At 42.9% G+C, this 22619-nt stretch overlaps 1 protein-coding gene across 1 annotated transcript; it reads left to right on the forward strand.

Moving 5' to 3' along the window:
* Positions 1-3336: 3336 nt before the first annotated feature.
* Positions 3337-19115, forward strand: capn12 (calpain 12). Its single transcript, XM_086261711.1, has 23 exons — positions 3337-3499; positions 3571-3787; positions 4623-4692; positions 5441-5559; positions 10100-10233; positions 10352-10523; positions 10595-10678; positions 11629-11714; positions 11810-11887; positions 11974-12137; positions 12228-12490; positions 12577-12588; positions 12690-12763; positions 14410-14532; positions 15464-15500; positions 15598-15669; positions 15770-15815; positions 16116-16177; positions 16484-16552; positions 16644-16722; positions 17104-17220; positions 18755-18807; positions 18888-19115. The coding sequence occupies exons 1-23, from the start codon at positions 3354-3356 to the stop codon at positions 18912-18914; spliced, it is 2304 nt and encodes a 767-aa protein (XP_086117837.1). The 5' UTR covers positions 3337-3353; the 3' UTR covers positions 18915-19115.
* Positions 19116-22619: the final 3504 nt, after the last annotated feature.

The raw sequence follows: 22619 nt of genomic DNA on the forward strand, positions 1-22619 counted from the left end.
ATAATCAGTACAAGGGTGTTGAGTGGTCAGCTGCTGCTACAGATGTGACAGACAATCATGAACCGCAGCAGAATCAAGTAAATGGGAGTTCAGCCAGAATGAACCTTTTTTATGCATTTTAGCAAAAGTGACAAAACAGAGGACGAAAAGAAGAAAACTTCAGAGAAAGTCGGCCTTAATTCCATCGTTCATTCTCCGCCACACTGTGGAAAATAGAGGCATATTTTCTGAACCCAAGAACAATTAGTTCCAAAGCCAGAACCACAACAATGAGCAAGCTCTCTCCCAAAGATCAGCACGAGGCCATAACGCAACTGCTAATGGTAATTTTCGTGTTGTAACCCTAAACTCTCCAGACCTATTTAAAAGCAAGTCCAGCTCAGACACTGAAGCTCTCTAACAGTCAGATAGCTCTGACCTCATTAAAGCTGAGAGGTCGATCTTTTCCAGGCTGCTAACGGGGAGGATTTACTCCAAACTGCATCGGGCACCAACAACCATCACACGTTCAGAGACTCTTAAATTATCTTTGCTCCTCATTCTGATGCTCAGTCGGAACTACATCATGCCACCTGATTGCACTGAGTTGCTGCCATGTGATTGGCTGATTAGATATTTACATTAACGAGCAGTTGAATATTGTGACCAGAGACATCCATGTGAAATTTCGCAAAAATCACATCGAAATGAAAATTTACTTCAAGCAAACTCAAACTTTATGACTTCGAGAAGAGAGGAGACGTCTTTCCAAGGATCCCAACAGAGATTTAGATCCTTGGGCTTAAGGTCACTGGAAGATAGTCACTCAAATATTGCTACAGTCTCACCAGCTTACTGAAGTAAACATATTACTGCACCGGAGAGAAATTAGTGATGTGTCATCATCATATCAGAGTTCCTATTGGTCCAAATCCTATTTTAAACACCCTTTGACCTCTTCAAGAACCTTTCATTCACATCATTTGATCAGATTTTAGAAACTGGCCATAGACTTTGTATAAAGATAAAACAGTGCCTGAAGGTGTCAAATGAATAAATACATCATAATTCTGAAATATAAAGTATTTCAGAAGTACTGAAGTGAATTAAAATGAGTCACTGAGTAAATTAAAAACTTATGAAAATCAAAAATATTTTACACTGGAGAGAAAACTATTATAATATGAGTACAAGAGAACTACAATTAAGAAGCATATTAAGAATAATATATAACATGATGTTAAAAATGTACAAAATTACAATAAAAAAAAGAGATAATCTTTGAAAAGAAGGACACAAACTACAGAAATAAAACAACTAATTTATAAAAATGTAAAAAGTAGTTGAATACAGACCACAATTAAAGAACTGTATCACAATAAAAATAAGATAAGGAATCCAGGAAGAGTCGAAACGACATGAAAGGCGAATTAGTTGTATTTTTAATAAAGAACAAAACTTCAGATTGTGTCTACAAGAAACTCCCATCGGTTGTTTTTCTTCGTGTGTCACTGACGTCCTTTGGCTCGAGTCTTATTGAGGCATATTAAGGTCCCCTCTCTGACCGCTTCAGCTTGCTGTGATGTGTGTGAGTGATGCAGCAGAAAACAGGCCGGGACAAAGCCGGTTAACCAGCGCGCAGGGTGAGACGGGTCAGGGGGTTGCTAGTGCCGGGGTCGTGGGATCAGAGCGGGTCAAGGAGGTGTGGGAGTGTCGGTCGGCCCTCTGACCTTTGTCACCGAGGCTTCCTATAATCCTGTCCTCAAAGACCGCGCGGACATAATGGAGAGCCCATGAATGAAGTTAAATGGTGACCATTAGGCAGATACGTGTCGCTATTCTTCTTGTTTGTTTAGTCCCGGTCAGTCTCTCGCTTTCGGTGTAATCAGGCGTGTGATGGAAGGACTGCTGGAGACGCTTCAACAGCTTCCTGGAGGTGGATATTCACCTAAACTCGCTGAATGACAGCAGAGGGCTCGGGGAGGGTGGGGGTGTAGGAGGTGTAATTGGATGTCCACTTCAGATTCAGAGGCCATATCACAAAAAGGGAGGCCAAACCAAAGCACCCCTGTCCGGATACCGCTTAAAAGGGTCCATATGGGTGAGGCAGCATCTCAAGACATTTAGGTCAGGATTTCAATTCAATTTTCTGTGAAGCAGGCTGGATTATTTTTGTTCCACCTCAGTTTCAGTGTCATAAAAGTTCCTCTAAAGGAAGATTTGTGCAGATAAAAGGCAAACATGTGATTATACATGGAAATGTCTCATATTTATGTTCTAGAAACAGGAGAAACATCACTTTAGTTCAGTGGTTTGTTTGCTTCCTTGATCCCTCCTGGAGCACATCCTCCAGATGAATGGAGTAACAAGTCTGTCTTTTTTATGTGTTTGCATCAATGCATGAAGTCTTTAATTGACAGGGAGTTTTTACACTTTATATAAATCAGGATCAAAATCAGCTTTATTTTCTTTGTCTACACATACAACAGAACAGACAAACAGACAATATGGACATAAATGTTTAAGTGCAGGCTGTTGAAAGAACTATAATATTGCCTTTTATTCCCTTATGTCGCCTTTAGTTTTGTTGTTTTAAATAAAAACAGTACAGTGCACTATATAAAGCAGTGTCAAATTAAAGGAAAAGCCAACAGAAATCAATCAGCATGTGGCACCAGAGCAGCTTAGGGGCTCTCTCTTCATTCACCCTGATCTCCACAGAGGATCACTCTTCCACGGGGATGTTCTCACATTTTTTGGTATTTGATGATGAAAGCGCAGCATAAACTCTCCCGCAGGCCCAAAAGTGATCAGCTGGGTTTTCATCCTGGAAGAAGTCACTACTGCCATCACAGCTGAAATGTTTCATCATGAGAGGAAGCAGCTCAGAGCTGCTGCAGATCTTCTCACTGCGAGAGGTCAAAGATCAGGGGTTTTCTTTCAATTTGCCAATCCTCTTATATATCGCGTTTAGAGAGCTTTCAGTGAGTAAATCAGCTGTCACCATGAGTCCCGCAGTGATCTGTGGTGTGTCGTCCACTGGAGTGCACTGCCACCTAGCGCTGGCGTTGGAGAACTGACTGGGGTTTTCTCGGCATGCATGAATAACATGCTGGCAAATCCAAACGTCCTTATTAGAGGTTTAAAATGATTCCTGTTGGTGTTTTGGGTCTCACTGGAAAGAAGCTTCCTGCACGCACGCGAACATAAACGTGCTGCAGTCACAGTTCTGGATGTTTTACAAAAAGCAAACAGAAACTTTTAAAGATTTGAAGTTTCTTCATAGTTTTTAGTGAAGTTTTGTGGCACTTGCTGAGTCCCTGCACAGACCGCTTTTCGTATCCCTTTTCGCATCTGTCTGCACTCTCAGCACGATGGACAATAAACTCCAGAGATCAAAGGCGCCCCTGGCACCGTGTTATTACTCCGACTCCCGCATCGAAGGTCCCCCGGGCGCCCCGCATACCTTTCCAGGCTGGGCAGAGCCGGGGAGGCGCTCCAGCAGCCCTCGCCTGATCCGGTGGGTGTGCGCTTTTTCTTTTACTGTATTTAAGCTCTCACATTTAGCATCTGATAACATTTTTCTGACAGCGCACCCACTGACACGATGGCGACCAACAACGAGGCTCCTCTGGGCTCCACTGAGAACCCGATCAAGTTCAAGGACCAGGACTTTGAAACTCTCCAGGCAGAGTGTCTGAAGTCCGGCGTGCTGTTCTCTGATCCAACCTTTCCAGCGGAGCAGAAGTCCATCGGAACACCGGAAGACCCGGACCCTAAAAAGGCTATTCAATGGAAGAGACCCAAGGTGCGAAAGTTTGACCACTGACATGTTGTGCATGCGCATAAAGAGCCAGCGGTTTTGCGGAGGTTTAGGTGTTCGTGGGCTTATTTAGCATGATTCAAACAAAAACTCTGGAGTTAAAGAAAGTTTCTCTGTTTTTCAGGTATGTGTTTCTAAATGTTCCCCCCACATTCTGCACATGAGCTCTCAGCAGCGCTGATGTGGGTGTAAACAGATTTAACCAGGTGTGTCACAGGTGTGGAAAAACCTTGAGAAGAAGGAGTTGAGAAAGAACGAAGTGAGGGAGAACTGGAAAAGGTTATACAAATCATCAAGAAAAGAGCCCAATGTCCATTCACATATCCTTAATCTAGTTTTATATTGACACCAAGTCACAAACTAACCAAGTACATGAACAAAGAAAAAGAGGTTTGGACTTCAAAAGTAATTTAAAAATATATATATTTTCCAGGGAAATCCTTGTAAAACAGGGCCACATAAATGATTCTGTAAAATGTCACATAACTTGGTGTTTTCAATTAAAATGTTCTTAAATGGTCAATCAGTGAAGTTATTCTATATATTGTTTGTTATTCTAAACATATCACCACCATCTTCCTCACAGAAATTAAGATTTGAGCACAAAAAACAAATATAAGAACTAGGCACCATCTGAAAAATGTCCTGTCATGGCCACAATGAGTTTATGACAGAGTCGGAAACTCTCCGGTAGAATTAGTGTAGGAAAGTCAAAGTTTAATGGCTTCTTAAAGAGGACGTGGGGATCGCAGGAGGTAAAACATTCATGGTTATAACAGCAGAGCTTGTAAATTGTGCTCTTTTTGTTCTGTTTCTGTAGGAAATCAGTAAGAATGCTGTGTTTGTCGAGGACACGACTGCAACCACTGATATCTGTCAGGGCCAACTTGGTGAGTACATCTGGAACAAGAACAATCTTTTTATCTGCCAGCTGTTTATTATCAATCCACAGGGATTGAGTGATGAAACCAGTCATGTTGAAATGTCTCAAACTGGGATTGCACAACACCCAGTTAAATGGATACAGGCGATTGAAGTAGCTGTACAACGGGGACAAACAGGCTCAGAGGGACCAAAACATCTAATGTGCAGCCAGAGGGAAAAGAGTCGTGTCTCTTTGTGGTCATCAAATCCTAAATCTGCTGGGGGTCGTTACCCCATCGAGCTGCAGCTTTATTAGCCTGCAGCATCAGCTAAAATATGCGTTTCTCAGTCTGTTTCCAATTTTGATGAATTATACGGCTGTTTTCTGCAAAACAGCAAACTCGTCCTCCACCTCTGGGATTTCTTCATTGATGATTTGTGTCGTCGGATGTGTGCGAGCATGTCACTGGCACAGATCAATTCCCCCTCCTCCTCCGCCTGCCTCTGTCTCCATGTCTACGTTTTGGGTTTCCTTTTAAGCTAAATCTCAGTCTGTGTTTTTCCATGATTTACACAGATGCTAACGGTTACTGCAACATCTGCAACACAGAACAGATGTTGGCTGCTGGAGAAGAATGTGGTTGATTACGTGTGTGATGGAGAGCTGCCAGTCTACCTAACATGAATGCGGGAGACCACCACCCTCTGAAATACTTAATAAATATAAAAAGTGATCACCTTTAAACTCGTCACACTCTTCTTCCTGTTTATCAGGTAACTGCTGGCTGCTGGCTGCCCTGTCCTGCCTGACCGCGCACCCCTCGCTCTTTATGAAGGTGGTGCCACCAAACCAAAGTCTGAGCGACCGTTACGCAGGGATCTTCCATTTCAAGGTAAGACCAGACTCTTTTTCTTACTAATGAGAAACAATGCTCACTCTTTCCCCCAAAACAGCATCTATATTATCCTCAATGCAAATTGCCCACAGACAATTCAAAGGAGGCCTATTTGCCATGCTATTACGGAAGGCTAGCTTTCTTGGTCTGTGCAATTACCATCAGTAATGCGGGACATTTTAAGGTCGATGTGGACTGTAAACCAGCGTATACTGATTTAAGGTTTGACTCTCATCATCCACTGGAGCACAAACTGGGCGTTACATCAGGAAGTTACAACACAGAGCGAACACCATCCCCACAGACACAGCAACCAGGGAAGCAGCAGGAAGAACATCATGTCAAAGAGACCCCGATTAAATTTGGTTTATTGTGGCTGAACTTTTGTGAGCGCTGTGAAAGCACCCAAAGAAGAAAGCTCACTGCTCCCTAAGCAAAAGCCTTTGGTGATGCCTTATGTGTCAGGAGCATCAGAATAGCTGAGATGCATCTTTTCAAAACACTGTGTCTCTGTGGCATTCAAACCTCAAATCCCCACGCCAAAAATGGGTACACCCCAAGTATTAGGTCGCTCAAAACAAACAGACTAATATAATTTTTGCAATTAAATGCCAAGACGATCGCTATGAATTATATTTTGTGGAAGCCAAACAACCTCCGGCAGGGCACAGAAGAGCTGCCCCATCAGGTCAGTACTCAACAGTCTGTTTACACCTGCAGGCCAGTGGCCACTCCTTCAGTGAGGATGTGCACATAGTGGAGAGAGGAACTCTCTGTGAGTGGTATTCACAGGCGTTAAACAACGGCCATGAAAATTTGCATATTAACAACCATGAAACTAACCTCACGGGCCATTGTTAGTCAGTGCTGCTGGTTTTGGTCATTACGTGTTTGTACTGGGAACTGAAGACGTGACTCAGACTGGTGAAAAGTTTCTCTGAGTACAGGTGAACGTGGATTACTGCAGTTTTAAGTCATATTTCATACAACGTGAAGCTCATTTTGTAAGTTATGGACACTCATCGAACAGAGTATGCTTTATCTCCACTTATCTGGGGCCGGGTCATGGGGGCAGCAGCCTAAGTAGAGAAACCCAGACCTCCTTCTTCAAAGCCACCTCCTCCAGCTTGTCCGGGGGAACACCAAGGCGTTCCCAGGCCAGCCGAGAGATATAATCTCTACACCGTGCCCTGGGTTTGCCTGGGGGCCTACTCCTGGTGGGACATACCCGGAATCGCCCAGGAGGCATCCTTGTTAGATGCTCAAACCACCTCAACTGGCTTCTTGCAATGTGGAGGACCAGCGGCTCTACTCTGAGCCCCACCTGATGGCTGAACTTCTCAGCCTATCTCTAAGGGAGACGCCAGCCACTCATTGGAGGAAGCACATTTGTGTGCTTGTATCTGCGATCTTGTTTTTTTGGTCACTACCCACAGCTTGTGACCATAGGTGAGGGTCGGGACGTAGACTGCAAATTGAGAGCATCGCTTTTACGCTCAGCTCTCTCTTCACCATGATGGACCAGCACGACTCCATCTACTATCTCTGGTTCCCTTCTCCCGTCACTCGTGAAAAAGACCCCGAGATACTTAAACTCCTCCACTTGTCAGGAACTTGTCCCCGACCCGAAGTTGGCCGGGGACTTTAGTATAATCATGCAGAGGTTTCTCATGTCTGTTCATAAAACAGCATGAGGGTAATCGAGCAGCTCAAAGCTGACAGGACTCAACTAATCATTAGGCAACAGTGAGTACGTCCGTTTTTGCATACAGCTTGTGTTGTTGACAGCACAGATTTGACTTAAATTTGCAGATTTGCAGGCCCAGCGCTGTATCAAGTTGCTTTATTTGAAGACACGATCACGCATTCAGCCAAATCTGGAGCCAAAAGTGTCAATTAAAGTGTTTCCCCGAGTTTTTTTTATTAAATCATTACACACAAAAACTTAGGTCATATTTCAGCATAGATGTACACAAAACACATCAGTCTGTGGCCCTCGAGCTAGTTCATCTGCTGGTTGTTCTTGCCAAAGTTTGTGGTCACATATCGTTTTGCACAACATAACACGAGACTAAAAGCTTTTTGTCTGGTCCTGCTTGAGCGCCTTTGAAGAGCCATTTATTCTGACGAATGTGAGGCCTCCACAAACATAATTATATTTAGACGCCCCTTAAATTTAAGGACAGATCGCCTGAACTAATTTATATTTTATCTGATTTGGCTCTATCCTTTGAAATGTTTTCTGTGAGTTGTCTTTTTGGTAAGCTGCTGTGCCACGGCTCTGGTATTTATTGAAGGCAGCTAAGACACGTATCAACTCATCCTGGAGTCATTTCTGCACAAAGGCCTCCCAGCTTGAGGGAAACAAACATAAACCCAAATCTTTATCAGCTCATTAGAACTGGTGATTCTTATCTGGAGAGTTCAACACTTATTCTCTGGCTCTAACTTGCTCAGATCAATAAAATACCAATTTCATAGACACGTGAATCTTGCAAAAGCAGACACATCGGGAAGTGATTGTTTTGGCTCGAAGCTCTGGACCTTTAGAGACTGCCGTGGAGAATGTGGCGTGACTGAACAAGCAGGACGGAAGGACTGGAAACTGATTCTGCTCTGTCAGAGTAATTGGAGAGCAGTTCAGACATGCAGGTAGTGACTCCCCCGGGACACCTGTACACACACACACACCAGCCATGAACGACCAGTGTAAGCCTGCTTTCAGCTACTGTTGTGTACACACCGTTAACAGTATGGTACACACCTCGAGCCATGACCAGTAACGACCTGAAGAGCTGTTGTTTTTAAATTCTCCTTTATAAACCTTTTGAAGCTTCATATCTGGACAGCTGATAAGTCCCCTGATTGTTGAAGGCATAATATTAAATTATAGCATTAATTGAGACAAGACGATCTTATCTACAGGCAACAACACACCAGTTTAAAGTGCTTTCCATTACTTAATTTAATCATCAATCATTAATTTTTCTCTGTAACTGACAAAGGTCACGTTAATCGAAACATTGTAAAAAAAAAACAAAGTAATGTTGTGCGGGACAGTGTGCTTTCACAGAGATTATATTGTATTATTATTATATTTTTCTTCTCTCTATGAACCTGTCATTGATTCAGGTACGCTGAGTCTTCCTAAATTTGTTGCACGAGTTAATTTAGTCGTTGCAACAGTTCAGAATAATCTTACACTGGTCTTTGGTCATCTCCTTTGTGTTTAAAGCAGTCTGCTCGGCTCCCAGGGTTACTTGGACGTAAACTGACTGGTAGCTGACAAAAACTAAACTACTAACTGAAACATTTCAGTTATTCATCGATTTTCTTCAGCCTGCTAATTCAGGGTATTGTGGGGAGCAGATCTTACATGTGTGAACGGCAGGGTGGCCTCAACAGGCCACCGACATATCACAAGGCTACCACAGAGAGGCAGACAAATATTCACGCCTACAGTTTTTCACTAGTTAACCGAACGTGCACGTTTTTTGACTCTGGGAGGAAACTGGAATAACCAAGGGGACATGGACAACACCCAAATTCTGGCCAGTGGATTGAAACCCATGACCTATTTGCTGTGAGACAACAGTGCTACTAACCACTGTACCACCACACTGCTTGCATTTCAGTTACCTGAAATGCAAATTAAGATAAGACTGAAAGCTAACTGAATTACTAACCAATATGCTTAATAAGTTAAAATTTAGACAAAACAGCCACCCAGATGAGACTGATCCCCCAAAGGGATTTGGGGTGGTGTCAGGACAGGACTATTTGCAAGTTAGCCAAACAGGTAACTACACTGTGGAGACATGCTAAGACTAGCGAAAACCAAGCTAAAGCTAAACATTTTTAAAACAATAAAACCAAACTGAAACAATTTTTATTTTGTTCTCCAAACTAACTGAAATTAAACTCAGAAGAATAAAAGTCAGTTTATCTCTCATTATTAAAAAAAAAAAAGTTTCCAATATTCAGACTTTCTCTAGAAATACTCTGGGTCTAATGCGTCACCAGAAGTATCAAAGCTAACTTATCTTCTGAATATGATCACAAATTGCTTTGGAAATCTGAACTTTGCCAAGTTCTCTTCGTGAGGTTTGTTTTCTGTTGCAAAAAGGTCAAACAAAAGTGCAGAGCATGCATGTTGTTTTACACAGAGGGACGGTAAGCCTAGAGTATTTACATAGACTAGTTTTCCATCTCAGAACACTGTGTAATAAAAAATGACTCGCACAACATGAGAGATTACATGGAGACAGAATACGGTAGTATGGAGCCTTTCACTCAGTGAGGTCAGCCTGACACAGACAAACTGCAGTCTAAAGGTGGGGGTGTTGTGCATCGCTAATAGTTTGTTTCTACTGCCCCCAGCTGGCCAAAAGAAATCAGTTGATTCTAATGTTCAGGTTCTCATTCAGTTTTCCTCCTCATTACAGTTCCTCCTTACTCATTACATCCTCTCCTCCTCTCTTCTCACGTCTCCCTCTTCTGTCGCCGTCTCTCTCTCTCTCTCCCTCCCTCTGTGCAGTTCTGGCAGTATGGTGAGTGGGTGGAGGTGGTTGTGGATGACAGGCTGCCAGTACGCGAAGGCCGTCTGCTCTTCAGCTACTCTCGCACCCGCAATGAGTTTTGGAGCGCCCTGGTGGAAAAGGCCTATGCCAAGTCAGTTTCCACAACCAGCATATGTTTCTGGGTTGTAATGTCTGAGATCACCCACTCCTTTTCTGTCTGTGTTATGTCGCTAACAGAGATAGCCACTTTTCTCACCTCCCATATGTAGGTTAATCGGATCTTACGGGAGCCTGAAGGGAGGCAACATTTCAGAGGGGATGGAGGACTTCACTGGAGGCATCGCCCGCTCGCTGGAGATCTCTTCTCGTACCCCTCGAGTCCTCTGGAGGTCCTTGGCTGCTGCTCTGTCGCGAGGGAGCCTGCTCAGCTGCTTCATCCAGGTACACTCAGCCCCAAACTCCAGATGTTGACACTCACGCACGTGGATGTTAACCTGTGTTTGTCTTCACAGGCCAAGAGCGCCTCAGATATCGGCAAGGTGACAGGAGAGGGGCTGATAAAGGGCCATGCCTACGCCATAACTGACGCTGACAAGGTATCACGAAGATGAGTCTCATTAGTGAGCACAATTTTCACGCTATCTCACATTATATCATTTTATTCTAAGCTGATGAAATTTATTGTGACAATAAATGTAATCTCATTTATATTTCATGTCTCCTTATTGTAACTTGACTGGATTTCATCCTATCTTGGAATGTAATTGACTCATAATCCGTCGTCTAATCTTGCGTCAAATTAAAAAACAGATCAAGGTGAACGAGAGCACTCAGAGAGCGCAACTACCTCCAAGGGCTAAACAAAAACTTTAATGTTTTATGATGTTTTTATTACAACATGCTGATGCTGGCGTCACCGAGACGTCGCAGGGCGTCGTATTGAAAACATAAAAAGGTTGTTGTACAGCTCTCTCCATGTCCTTTCATACGATATGTTACTCGATATGGTTTCTTGAAATTTTTCTCAAGGTCAACTTTGATCTTGGGTGCTAACAGTGAAGGTCGAACTCAAATGCTTAGCCAACCTTGGTATTCATGTCCCTCAAGGCCTAGAATATTGCGAAGTTTGAAGACGATCCTCCAAAATTGTGGGTAATATAAATTTTTTATTGATTTTCACCTAAATTAAATCAACTCAAGCTGTTATTGGTATCTACCATCACACAAAATTTAAAAACGATATCTTGAAAACTGTGGATGCTAGACTGCTAACAAGCAGACAGACAAACAAATGGGACTGATTACAGAACAATCAACTTTATTGTAATTTAATGTCTGTCAGTCTACTATGATCTGTTCTTGTAAACAGACTAGATCTTACACAGCACTTTCATAGTCTGATCATTTTTTTCATGGAATTATACATTTTAAGACTTTTTCTCGAATCTTGATGTAAATAACAACATAGTGAAAAATTATCCTTTCAAAATAAGACTTCATGTGTGTTTTATAAGCTTCTTTTTTGTTGTTGTTGTTTAAATTTTAGTTGACAAAACCATCAGATGAGATTTTGCTGCTGAGGCTGAGAAACCCCTGGGGTTTTATCGAATATTGCGGACCCTGGAGTGACAAGTGAGTGTGCATGTTACACAAAGAGAGCACACCCACTCGCAGTTTACAGAACATCCACGGATGTCGAGTTTGTCTCTGCGTGTGCGTGACTGCAGGGGGAAAGAGTGGGAGAACGTGGACCCGACAGAGAAGGAAAGGATCGAGGTGAAATGCGTTGAAGACGGAGAGTTCTGGTAAGAAGAAGAAACATAAAACTTAAACCAGTGAATAAATTTCTTGTGGCTTTAAGAGCTCTGATGCGAGTAGCCGTCTCTGTTAGGATCAGTGCCGAGGACTTCTCCAACCTCTTTGATGTTGTGGAGCTCTGCAGCGTCAATCCAGACTCTTATGATGAAGAAAGCACACCTGCCAGCTGGGCCATCACCGAACACGAAGGCTGCTGGCTGCCGGGGAGTTCTGCTGGCGGTAGCCGCAAATATAACAGTACGGTTCAAATCTGGATCACTGTTCATTCAAGCTTTACTGGGATCCTTTCTGTTGCCAGATGTTGCTGTCTCTGCTTTTTCCCCCCAGAAACATTCTGGAAAAATCCCCAGTATACGCTGGTCCTCAAAGAGAAGGACGAGAATGAGGATGAGGACGATGACGACGACGTGGGGGACGATGGCGAGGATGGCGATGATGAAATGGAAGATCCGACTGTGACCCCAGATCCGAAGAAGAGAGCCGAGAAGCAGAAAGTCAAACGTTGCACGGTGCTGGTGGAGCTGCTGCAGAAAAACCGAAGGCAGAGGGATAAACTCAACTTCCTGCACATCGCCTTTCACATCTATAAGGTGCTATATTTATCCAGCTTTAACGTTTCAGCATCTTAACTCTTTTTCTTGACACACTCATGTGACTCATTCTTTGTTTTTTCCAGGTTCCTTCTGAGGTGAATATCTACCAATTATCAATAATTTATATAAAATCAAATTAACATGAGAACTATTTTCATTTCTCAGTAACTGGTTTTTTTTCTTCACATAACTGCAGAACACTTGTCTGGACCGCAGCTTCTTTATGAAGAATCGCCCAGCGTGTCGTTCTGGGAAGTACAAAGGTCAAAGGTATAAGCTGAAACTATGAAGAGACTGCATGTTGCTCTTTCAAACACAAAGAGAGCTACGCGTTCACACGATGATCCCAACAGCTGCAGATCCTGATGCTGTGGTGAATGTTTGAGACACTTTTAGTCGTAATTTTGAGTAATACCTGAGCTAACTCTGAAGTCAATTTTTATGTAAGAGAATTTTGTCATCTTTTGCTGAGTTCTTGCTAACTTTGAACAGAAAAGAGATTTAAAAAAAACAACAACAGAAAATCAGTCAGCCAGAGCAGCTACAGTCTGTATCATATGCTCAAAACCGTTAAGGGAAGACTCGATTATTAAAGTGTAACACACAGTTAGTTAAACTTAAGGGAGATCGGTCTGTCCAGTCAGGAAACAGAAACCATTCCCTTTCACCTGCTTTGGAGCAAATGAAAATGACAGCAGATGCACTGGAGAGGCAACAGGACAACATTCAAAATTACTTTGAAGGTGATGACCATTGCTCTCTCCTCATCCCTCCTGAGTGATTTTCTCCAGGTTTGCTTTTTGCTAGTGTCTTTGTCACGACTGGTAACATGATACAGTACCTGCAGCGCATTCAGCTTGCACAGATACTCAATGATGGCACATCAAGAGTGTGGAGGAATACCAAACGATGAGGAGAGACCGACATGTCCATAGATGGGCATCAACCAGCCCCGGGACTGGTATCTGCTTGATGGTGCATTGAGGAACAGAAGCACTACCAGAATGCCTGTGCTCCAGACCAGTTCACCGGAGAGCACCACTGGTCTCGTTGCCTCTTCACATTTTGATATTTGTCATGTCCACTCCAGATTTGTGTCTCTTACCTGGACTAGTTGATCGGGACCGTCCTGGTCCTGATCCGGTCCTGATCACTCTACTACTACGAGGAATCCATCACGCTCTTTTCTGAGCTGAGTGGCTTCTGTCATATTTCAGGCCTGCTTGAAATATGAATATTCAGGCCAGAACATAGTGACTGAGTGTGGTGGTCTCTGCCAGGTGACTCTTGGAAAAACCTGAAACCTCTTGTGGTCAAACCATATCTTCATTTATGATATACTGAGGTGTCAAAACTTGTCATTAAGCCTACAATGGAGGTTGTCAAATGCCGCCTTTATCGGGGGAAAGAGTTAAAGGAGGTCTGACCCTGAAACTACACTTATGAAGTCTGTTTCTGACAGTTTGGTCAGGATGTGGGCATCCTGCTGGGGATAATTTTGTTGAGCTCCTGGTTGTCTTCACAAAAAGGAGTATATACTGGTACTGCTGCTGCCTTGATGTCGTTCTATGGTTCTTTCCAGCTCTCCTCATCTCCTCCATACTTGTGTGAGTGTGCTGGTGGAAACAGTAAATATGGATGTGCCATTCTGGAGAAGCTATGTGAAGCAGGTGCAGGTACAGTGACAGGAACGGGGGATGGTCTTGTTGTTGCCTCTCCGACAGACGCTGTGTGATTTCCAAAGCAGGTGAAATACATTCACAGTGGTTTATGCTTCCTAGAAGGGACCAACAGGGAAGTTTATCTGACTTTGTGTTTTACTTAATGTTTTTGAGCAGGGTATGTGTGACATGTTTTGTGCATAGAATCGTTTAGCTTATTTGTTACAATCAGTAAACATGCTGTTTGTCCTGCAGAGGTGTGTGGAGAAAGATGCGCCTGGATCCAGGTACTTACGTCATTGTGGTATCCACCTACCGACCCAACATCCCTGGAGAGTTCTTCGTCCGCACTTTCTCCAAGATTGGAAACACTCTCGAGTAAGATGGAGGAAATTTAGCTTTCATTCCCCAAAAGATTCCAAAGCAAGGATAAAGAAAAACTTTCTGCATAGTCTGATGTCAGAAAACAGAAAAAAAAACTACCTCTGATAGCATGTGTGAATTATTACCGCTGTGTGTGCGTCTCCCTGCGTCTGCACTCGTCATAGATATTCTGTCAAATTATAAACTCACTTCCCGAGGGCTCAGCTGCACGCCTGAATCACCTGCCGCAACACTCACACTGAACAGCACAGTCATAGTCACCCACACTTCCCTGTACCTATCAGAGGCTGAATTATATGTTAAATATAAAACACTGCAAGCAGCTTATAAAACAAGCTGGCACCATACCAATACCCTGTGGAAAAAAAAAGCTATTTTAGCCTGATGTAAATTAAACTGTGAAGTACTTGTAGTAATGCACTGTTTTCTTGTACACTGCCTGATGTTAGAGGTTTTGGGGAAACTTTTTATCCCATAACAAAAGGCCAGCTCAAAAAAAATAAAGTACGATTGCTGGTCATAGATTAGAGGCCTTGTGCAACCACGCTGACGCGTTCAGGTGTGTGTTTATGCAATTAAATCTGCACACGCTCAGTTTAAATGAGTCAGTTAAAAAAACTGATGAAGTTTCCTGCAGGAGTATTAACAGTAGAGACCCCGAAGTCCAGGAATACCTATATTTCTATCAGGTTACATAAGATAATAACAGGCGTGCAGGCGCTTTGCAGTCATTATGCATTGTGAGTCATTTTTTGGCTTTCGACCAAGGAGAAATTAGACTGCTGGACCTCTGATTGTTATAGTATTGCTAGTGCTACTTAAGTAGCCTAAAGTATCTTAGTGCTTTACTGCAGTTATTTTTGTGCAAATGAGTCAGCCAGATTTTTTACAAGTACAACAACCTGACATGGCCTCTGTGTTCCAGGACTCAAGACTTTGCCTGCACCTCCAGCTTCTCACAAGTGAGTTCACAGACTTCTTCGGTACACACTACAGTACTAGATGCTAACAGGTGCTAAAAGCTGTAGTATGTTTATATTTGTTTTGTTTTTCTATCAGGTGATGACCGCTCCTGTCTCCTCAAAGGATCAAGAGAGAGTGGAGATGACTTTTGACAAGCAGGCTGGCCTAGTAAGAATCATAGCACTCAAACACTTCAGGCTCACAAAGTAAAGAAAGCTTTGAAGCTTTTTAAAAAAAAAACTGTTTCTCAACTGTGTCTTGCGTGCAGGATGACAGGCTGAACGTCAAAGACATCATGAAGCTGTTCAACTCAGGTCAGAGCATCCACTGCATTACCAGAAGTCAGTTGTAGTAGTGTCTGTATTTATGTGTAATACCTACAGTGGCCACCAGATGGGAGCAAAGCAGCTCCTTCATAGGTTTGAACAGTGCAGCCACAGAGGTCGCCAGTCTAGACAGAGGCTCATACACAGTCAGATGAAGTAAATTGAACTCAGTTGAGTAATGAAAAGTGACGACACTTGTCCTCACCTTCACCTTTCCTCTGCTAGATCCAATTTAAACCCTTGTTTTCTCCCTCTCCATCAATCTGTGCCTTTCTTCCCTAATCACAGTTCTTGAGAAAGATTACCATCTGCCTTTGGAGACGTGCAGAGAGCTCATCTTTGGAGAGGATGTATCCTTTTGTCCTCAGTTTATTCTTTAACATCACTCGCATACCAGTCTTTTTGCTTGCGGTGCACTGCGATCCTTGCTGACACCGTCTGCGCTGTAGGCACGTCCTCGTGTTCTTCACGTTACAGCTGCAGCTGTTAGAAAACAGACTGACCTTTGCTGGTTTCACGCTTCCTCGGGGCAGACGCTTGCTGACTTCTGCAGCTGAGTCATTGTTTCACCCTGCTGTTCACTATCGCACTCCTTCCTTATAACTTTATCTCTCTGTCTTCTGTCCTGTTGAGATGTCCTTAAACTCTGCTGGCAGACTAAAGGGCGCTGCGCTCTCAGCCGTGAGCAAGCAGGAACCCTGCTGGCCAGTGTGCGCAATCTGCAGGTACAGCTCAGTCTGTGCGCACATGTGTGTGTCTGTGTGTGTGTGCGGATGAGAGTCATGTCAGTGTTACTGATGCTGCTCTGTTTTTCAGTCCATCTTTTCTCAGTTTGATGAGGATTCTTCTGGAAGCATGAGCCGCTTTGAACTCAGCTCAGCACTGCAGGCTGTTGGTATGCACACACACACGCACGCACACACACACACACACACACACACACACACTCATTTTCATATCTTAGTGAGGACATCTAATTGACATTAGGCTTTCCCTAGTTGTTTACTCTAACCCTAGCCCCTATCCATCAAAAATGAATGCCTAACCTTTAGACTAAACCTAACCGTAACCTAATTGTAACCCTGACACTAAAACTGCATTTTGAGCCTCAAAAATGCCTTCAAACTTGTGAGGACGGGCATTTTGTCCCCATAAGTGACTGGTGGTCACCACAAGTATAGTGACATGCCAGATTTCTGTCCTCAAAAAGATGTCTAAAAATGTACACACACACACACAGTTTGGGTTTACACCTTCGCTCTTCCCTGTTTTCCAGGATTCCAGTGCGATAACAAGGTGGTTGAGCTGCTGTCTGAGCGGTTCACATCTGGAGAGCTGGACATGCCCTTCCACGGCTTTTTGTCATGTGTCACCAGGCTGCGCAAGCTTTTTGGTAACACACACAAACACACACTTGTGTGTGCATCTATCATCCATGTGCACTCTACTGTGCTATGTTAGCGCATCCATTACTGTTATTGTGCACAACTAATGCAACTCAGTGCAATCAGGCATGTAGACACGGTCAAGATGACCTGCTGAAATCCAAACTGAGCATCAGAATGGGGGAAGATTTTTGCTGGTAGTGTATTTGAGAAACCGTTCATGTACTGAGAGTTTCCAAAAAAAAAAAACCACCTCTAGGGTTTACAGAGAATGGTTCAAAAAAGGGAAAATATCCAGTGAGCAGCAGTTCCCTGCATGAAAATACCTTGTTGATATAAGAGGTAAGATGAAAATGGACAGATCGCTTCAAAATGACAGGACAGTAACTTAAATAACCACTTGTTACCACACTGAGAGCCCCTCTGTAAACTAAGGCTACAATTCTCACAGGCTCAACAAGGCTAGACAGAAGTTTGGAAAAATGTTGCCTGGCCTAATGCATCTTGATTTCTGCTGCAACATTAAGATAGTATGGTCACAGTTTGGAGTAAACGTCATGAAAGTATGGATCCATCCTGCATTGTACATCTATTCCTTATTGGTTCTCAGAGAAATTTAGAATTCAGCTTAAAACCCTGTCATTAACATATGTAGCCTACATGGACAGGCTTATATATCAGAGCCACTGAGCCACGTTCTTCAATCGCGATCACACTTTTTAGGCTGTTGGCTTTCACCCATTATTTTTGGCCTATTGCTCCACTGCCTAATCCCACAAATCCAGGTGTGAAAACGGGTGTGGGTAACAATCAGCCAAGGTTTCGGGTGAACCCGCTGGGAGACCTTGCTCCACCTTACTACATGACTAACTCAGAACAAATGCTCCGAGATTTGAGTGGGCGTTAAGGCGTCTGGGAAGGGATGTCAAAACTCTATTACAAATGGCAGACAGTTGGTGTTGTAAGCCACCCCCTCACTTCAAAGAGGGTCGTTCACTCCTCTTTCTACTGATGGTTGCTTTTAGAAGGATAACACATCATGTCATAAAGCTCAAATCATAGAGCGCCTTTGGGATGCGATGGCCCAGGAGATTCACATCATGTATGTGCAGCCGACAAATAGCACCTTGTTGAGTTCGGGCCATAAAAAAATTAAAGGGGTTGTCAAGGAAGTAGAGGTCCAACGTGGTAAAAGTAAAGTGTACCTGATGAAGTGTCCAGTAAAATTAGAATATCTTCTTTTTTATTTATATATCAAGTGATGGTTCAATTAAGAAAATCCCAGTTAACTTACAGTGTACCTCCGCATGGCAATCATGCTTGTATAATGAAATAAGAGAGATTTTTAATAAATAGAAAAATTAATGAATTAGTTAAAAACAAAAAGAACAAACAAGATATCAGCTATCGTGCCAGATGCCCTGATGTAAGTACGTGGTCTCAACTTGGCCACCTCAGTGAAAACCATCTGGCTCTGATGAGTCGAGTGTTGAGCCTCTGCAAATATATCACATGCGGTCATCTCCTCCCCTTTTCCCCCAGCTCTGTATGAGTCTGAGACCAGCCAGGAGGTGAAAGACAGAGGGATCAACTCTGTGAGTATCAAACATGCTCAGTTATGCACTGACCCCGGACCTGAACAGGCTTTTCATTTTCTGCTCGTGTCAATCCGCAGTGGCTGCTTCAGTTTCTGACAGTGTGACGGCGTTTCATGAAAAGCTGTTCCACACGGACCCCGATGAGCTACCGGAGAAATATGAGAGAAGCTGCTCTCGCTTGCTGTGCTGTTGTATTCTTGCATTCTTGCTGAACTGAGTAGTCCTACAATTTGTAATCAAATCCAGTTATGTTACTCCACATGTAATAAAAGCAGTTTTAGAACCGATATGTCCTCCGTGCTTTTGTCTTTTGCGTCAAACAGCGACAAAAAATGTTTTAAAAAGCTCTCACTTCCCTCTTTCAGAACATAAAAGTGTCAAAATGATTTTGAAATGACAAAAGAAAATATGTTTCTAATTCTTACAATTGAATTAAATGGTACAGATGACTTCAATTACCCACATGGTGAAAAGAAAAACACACTTCAACCCCAACACCTTACTCATCCACTCACACACAAGCGTACCCTGAGATATATGCACTTATTAACACACACACACATTCAGAGCGAGTACTGCCTGCCCCACCGAGGGTGTGAGGGTGATGTCTCAGCTACACGCACCATCTCTATTCTTATCACACTGACGCCACGTACAGCGTCAACACACATTCGCCCCCTCCTCCACTACGTTCCCTTACTCCCTCCATCCATCCCTCACCCTTTCTCCACCCTCCTGTTCTCTCTAGTAAGTGTCTGAGTCTCACAATCTGCATCCTCCTCCTCCTGCTGGTACATGCTGGCTGCTCTCACTCTCTCTCTCTCAAACACACACACAGGTGCGCACACACTCATGCGCATGCAAGCGAGCAAATGTCCTTTCTACACATGCTGCTATTAATAGCCCCTTTACTCACACACCACCTCCTGTTCATCCTTAGGTGAGTACACACAGGTTGCCCTCGGCAACCGTCCATTTACATTGTGATAGAGAGAGGAGGCGACAAAAGCAAGGGAGAGGAGAGAGGCAGACAGGAAGGACCCATAGAGAGTGGTTCTTACGATTGCTCTCTGTGTACGGCCTCTTCTTCACCAACACCTACTTTATATAGTTATTTATTTATTTTCCTGCTTTCAAACCGTGTGGCTTCCTCTTATCTGAGTGTTTTTATCCTGGAGAGGGTTTATAAAACAAGCAACAAGAAACAAAACTGAGAGCGTGCAGCCAGGTTTGCAGCTTCTGGAGCCTGCAGTGAGGCACAATGGTGCAAAACGACATTGTGCTAACAGAAAGACGATGTGTCATGCTGATGTTTCGCAGAAAAGTGAGAGAAAAACTTCATTTAGTTTGTAAAGAATGAATCAGGCAGAAGCTGATGGTTACTGAGTCCTTCAGCAGCACTGCATGTACCTGGGAATGGTTATTTTTTTTGAGGTTTGGATTCTTATTTTCTATTATTTGCGTTTACTGTTTTGCGTATGAAAGCTTTGGCTTCCTGCTTTCAGATTATTCTTCATGTGATTAATTCATTTTTATTATATCATATTGGTTTCCATCTTTGGTTATTCGTACCACCTCAATTTTTCTTTGTATCGTCTTAAATTTGAGTTTTCGTGTCCATTTTGTTTCCTGTTAAACTTTGATAGTTTTCTCTGGTGTCTTGTTGCAGTTTTGACTTCCTGTGTGTCTGACTGCCTTGATTGTTTTCACCTGTTCTTAGTCACTTTCCCCTCTTGTGATTAATCCCAACTCCGTCCCCGGCAGTCTCTGTCTTAGCGTCTGTCTGGCTCCCCTCGTGTGCTGTTAGATTTTCAGATTTTGCCTTCAGCCGAGTAAAAGTCTTGCTTCCTGTTATTTTGTCTGCCTGAGTCCTGCATTCGGGTCCTCCTCACTTCACACTTCATGACAAATTTCCTCTTAACTCTCATCCAGGATTTGTGATATTTACTAAAGGACCACTTTACTCTCATATTGAACTGAGCCTCAATAAAGTCTAGGGTCGCAGACCTCTTCCTTTCTTTGTGTAACAGGTGGAGGAGCACACCTGTAGCCACTCGGTTAATTGTTTAAAAGGCTTAGTTAGCTAATATTAGCTGTTGTGTACAGCCGATAAGCATATACTTTTAGGTGTGGTTTGGGGCTAAACGTTTCTCTTTTAAAGATTTGATCACTGTGTATTTCCTATCAGTTTAATTGAATCAAATGAATTTACCTCCGTGAACTTTGAGCCAGCTGATAACACAGGGATCATGAATGTGTGCACCAAAGTTCACGATAATGAAATATCTGAGCCATTTTACTCAAAACTGCAAATGTGAATTTCATGGTGGTGTGAGAAGAAAAGTCAGGAGGCTACACACAAGTGATGGGGATCCATTATCTGGGGACCATGATTTGTTTTTACTGATTAAAGTTTATTACATTTATTGCTTCAGTTCATAATTAGAAGACAGCAGATAAAATTAGAAAGAATAGAGAAAAAATAATTCATAAAATAGTAAATAATTTAAGTAAAATAACTAAAAATACATGTTATATCCAGATATATTCGTCAGTGGAAAAACAGTCATCATATCTTTATATGGCAATTCTTCCCCAGATATCCGATCCCACATTTTCAGCATGTCGACATCCTGTTCAGTGTAGCCTTAAAAAAATCTGAGGAAACCCGGCAAGCGGAGCACAGAAGAAGTCTCGGACCTATAAAACTATATTCATGAGATGAATAGTAACCGAAGGTCACGTCTTTAAGCGCTAGAGGGGAAAAACCAAGCAAAGACCTGACCCAGGACCACTTTCTGATAACTGAAGCCTCATCAGAAATGGTCTCAGTGGAAGGGTGGCTGTCAAAGAAACTATTCTTAAGACAGGAAAACGGGGAGAAAAGGTCGAAGTATGCCACATTATACAAGAATTGGACGGAAAATCAGTGGCAGCGGGTTTGATGGAGTGATTTTTGGTTCATGTTGCCATCAGTATATACTGAGAAGGTCAAGAGAGAGGTACAACAGTCAGAGCACACAGCCATGTCTAAAACACGGTGGAGACTGTGTCATGGTTTGGAGCTGCATTTAAGATAGTGCTGTTAAAGATCTCAACAAAACTGATGGAATTATAAACACAGAAAATTATGGTCATATTTTGAACCACCATGCAGTAACATGTGGAAAGCATCTGATGGGCAATCCCTTCATTTTTCAGCTTGACAATGAACCCAAACACACAGGCCAAGGTAGTAAAAGCAGACCTGGATAGAAGAACACAGAATGAAACACTATCAGTCGTGGATTGGCCTCCCCAGAGCCCCGACCTCGATATTATTGTAGCATTGTGGGATCATCTTGACAGAGAACAGAGCAAAAAGAAAAAAGCCAATATCCAAAGAGGAGCTTTGAAAGTCTGGAGAACTATTCCTGAAGACTACTTAAAGAATTTACAGGAAAGCCTGCCTAAGAGAGTTCACTTATATACTGTATTAGCACGTTGGTTTACATGTTTTAATGAATCGCTGCACCTATTTTCCATTTTCCAAAACAAACTACAAAGAAATGAGGGCTGGCTCAAGACTTTTGCACAGCACTACAAGTACATTTCTGTTCATTCTTCAATAATTACAGCTTTACAGACATTTTTATTTCCCTGAGACACCCACGAGGCAGAACTGAGATAACCGTTAAAACTTTAACAAATCCCCAAAGGCCTTAAAAAGGTAATGAGCACTAACCTTTTTAGAAGTTATTCTGATTGATTTGGTATCTCTAATGATCCTTGTAAATATTGTGGCACCACAGCCCACACTTCCCGAGAAG

This window comes from Aulonocara sp. 'chitande type north' Nkhata Bay, linkage group LG14, assembly GCF_057382095.1.
Source record: "Aulonocara sp. 'chitande type north' Nkhata Bay isolate Kocher_YH1m ecotype deep benthic linkage group LG14, A_spYH_male_GT1.1, whole genome shotgun sequence".
Classification (NCBI taxonomy): Eukaryota; Metazoa; Chordata; class Actinopteri; order Cichliformes; family Cichlidae; genus Aulonocara; species Aulonocara sp. 'chitande type north' Nkhata Bay.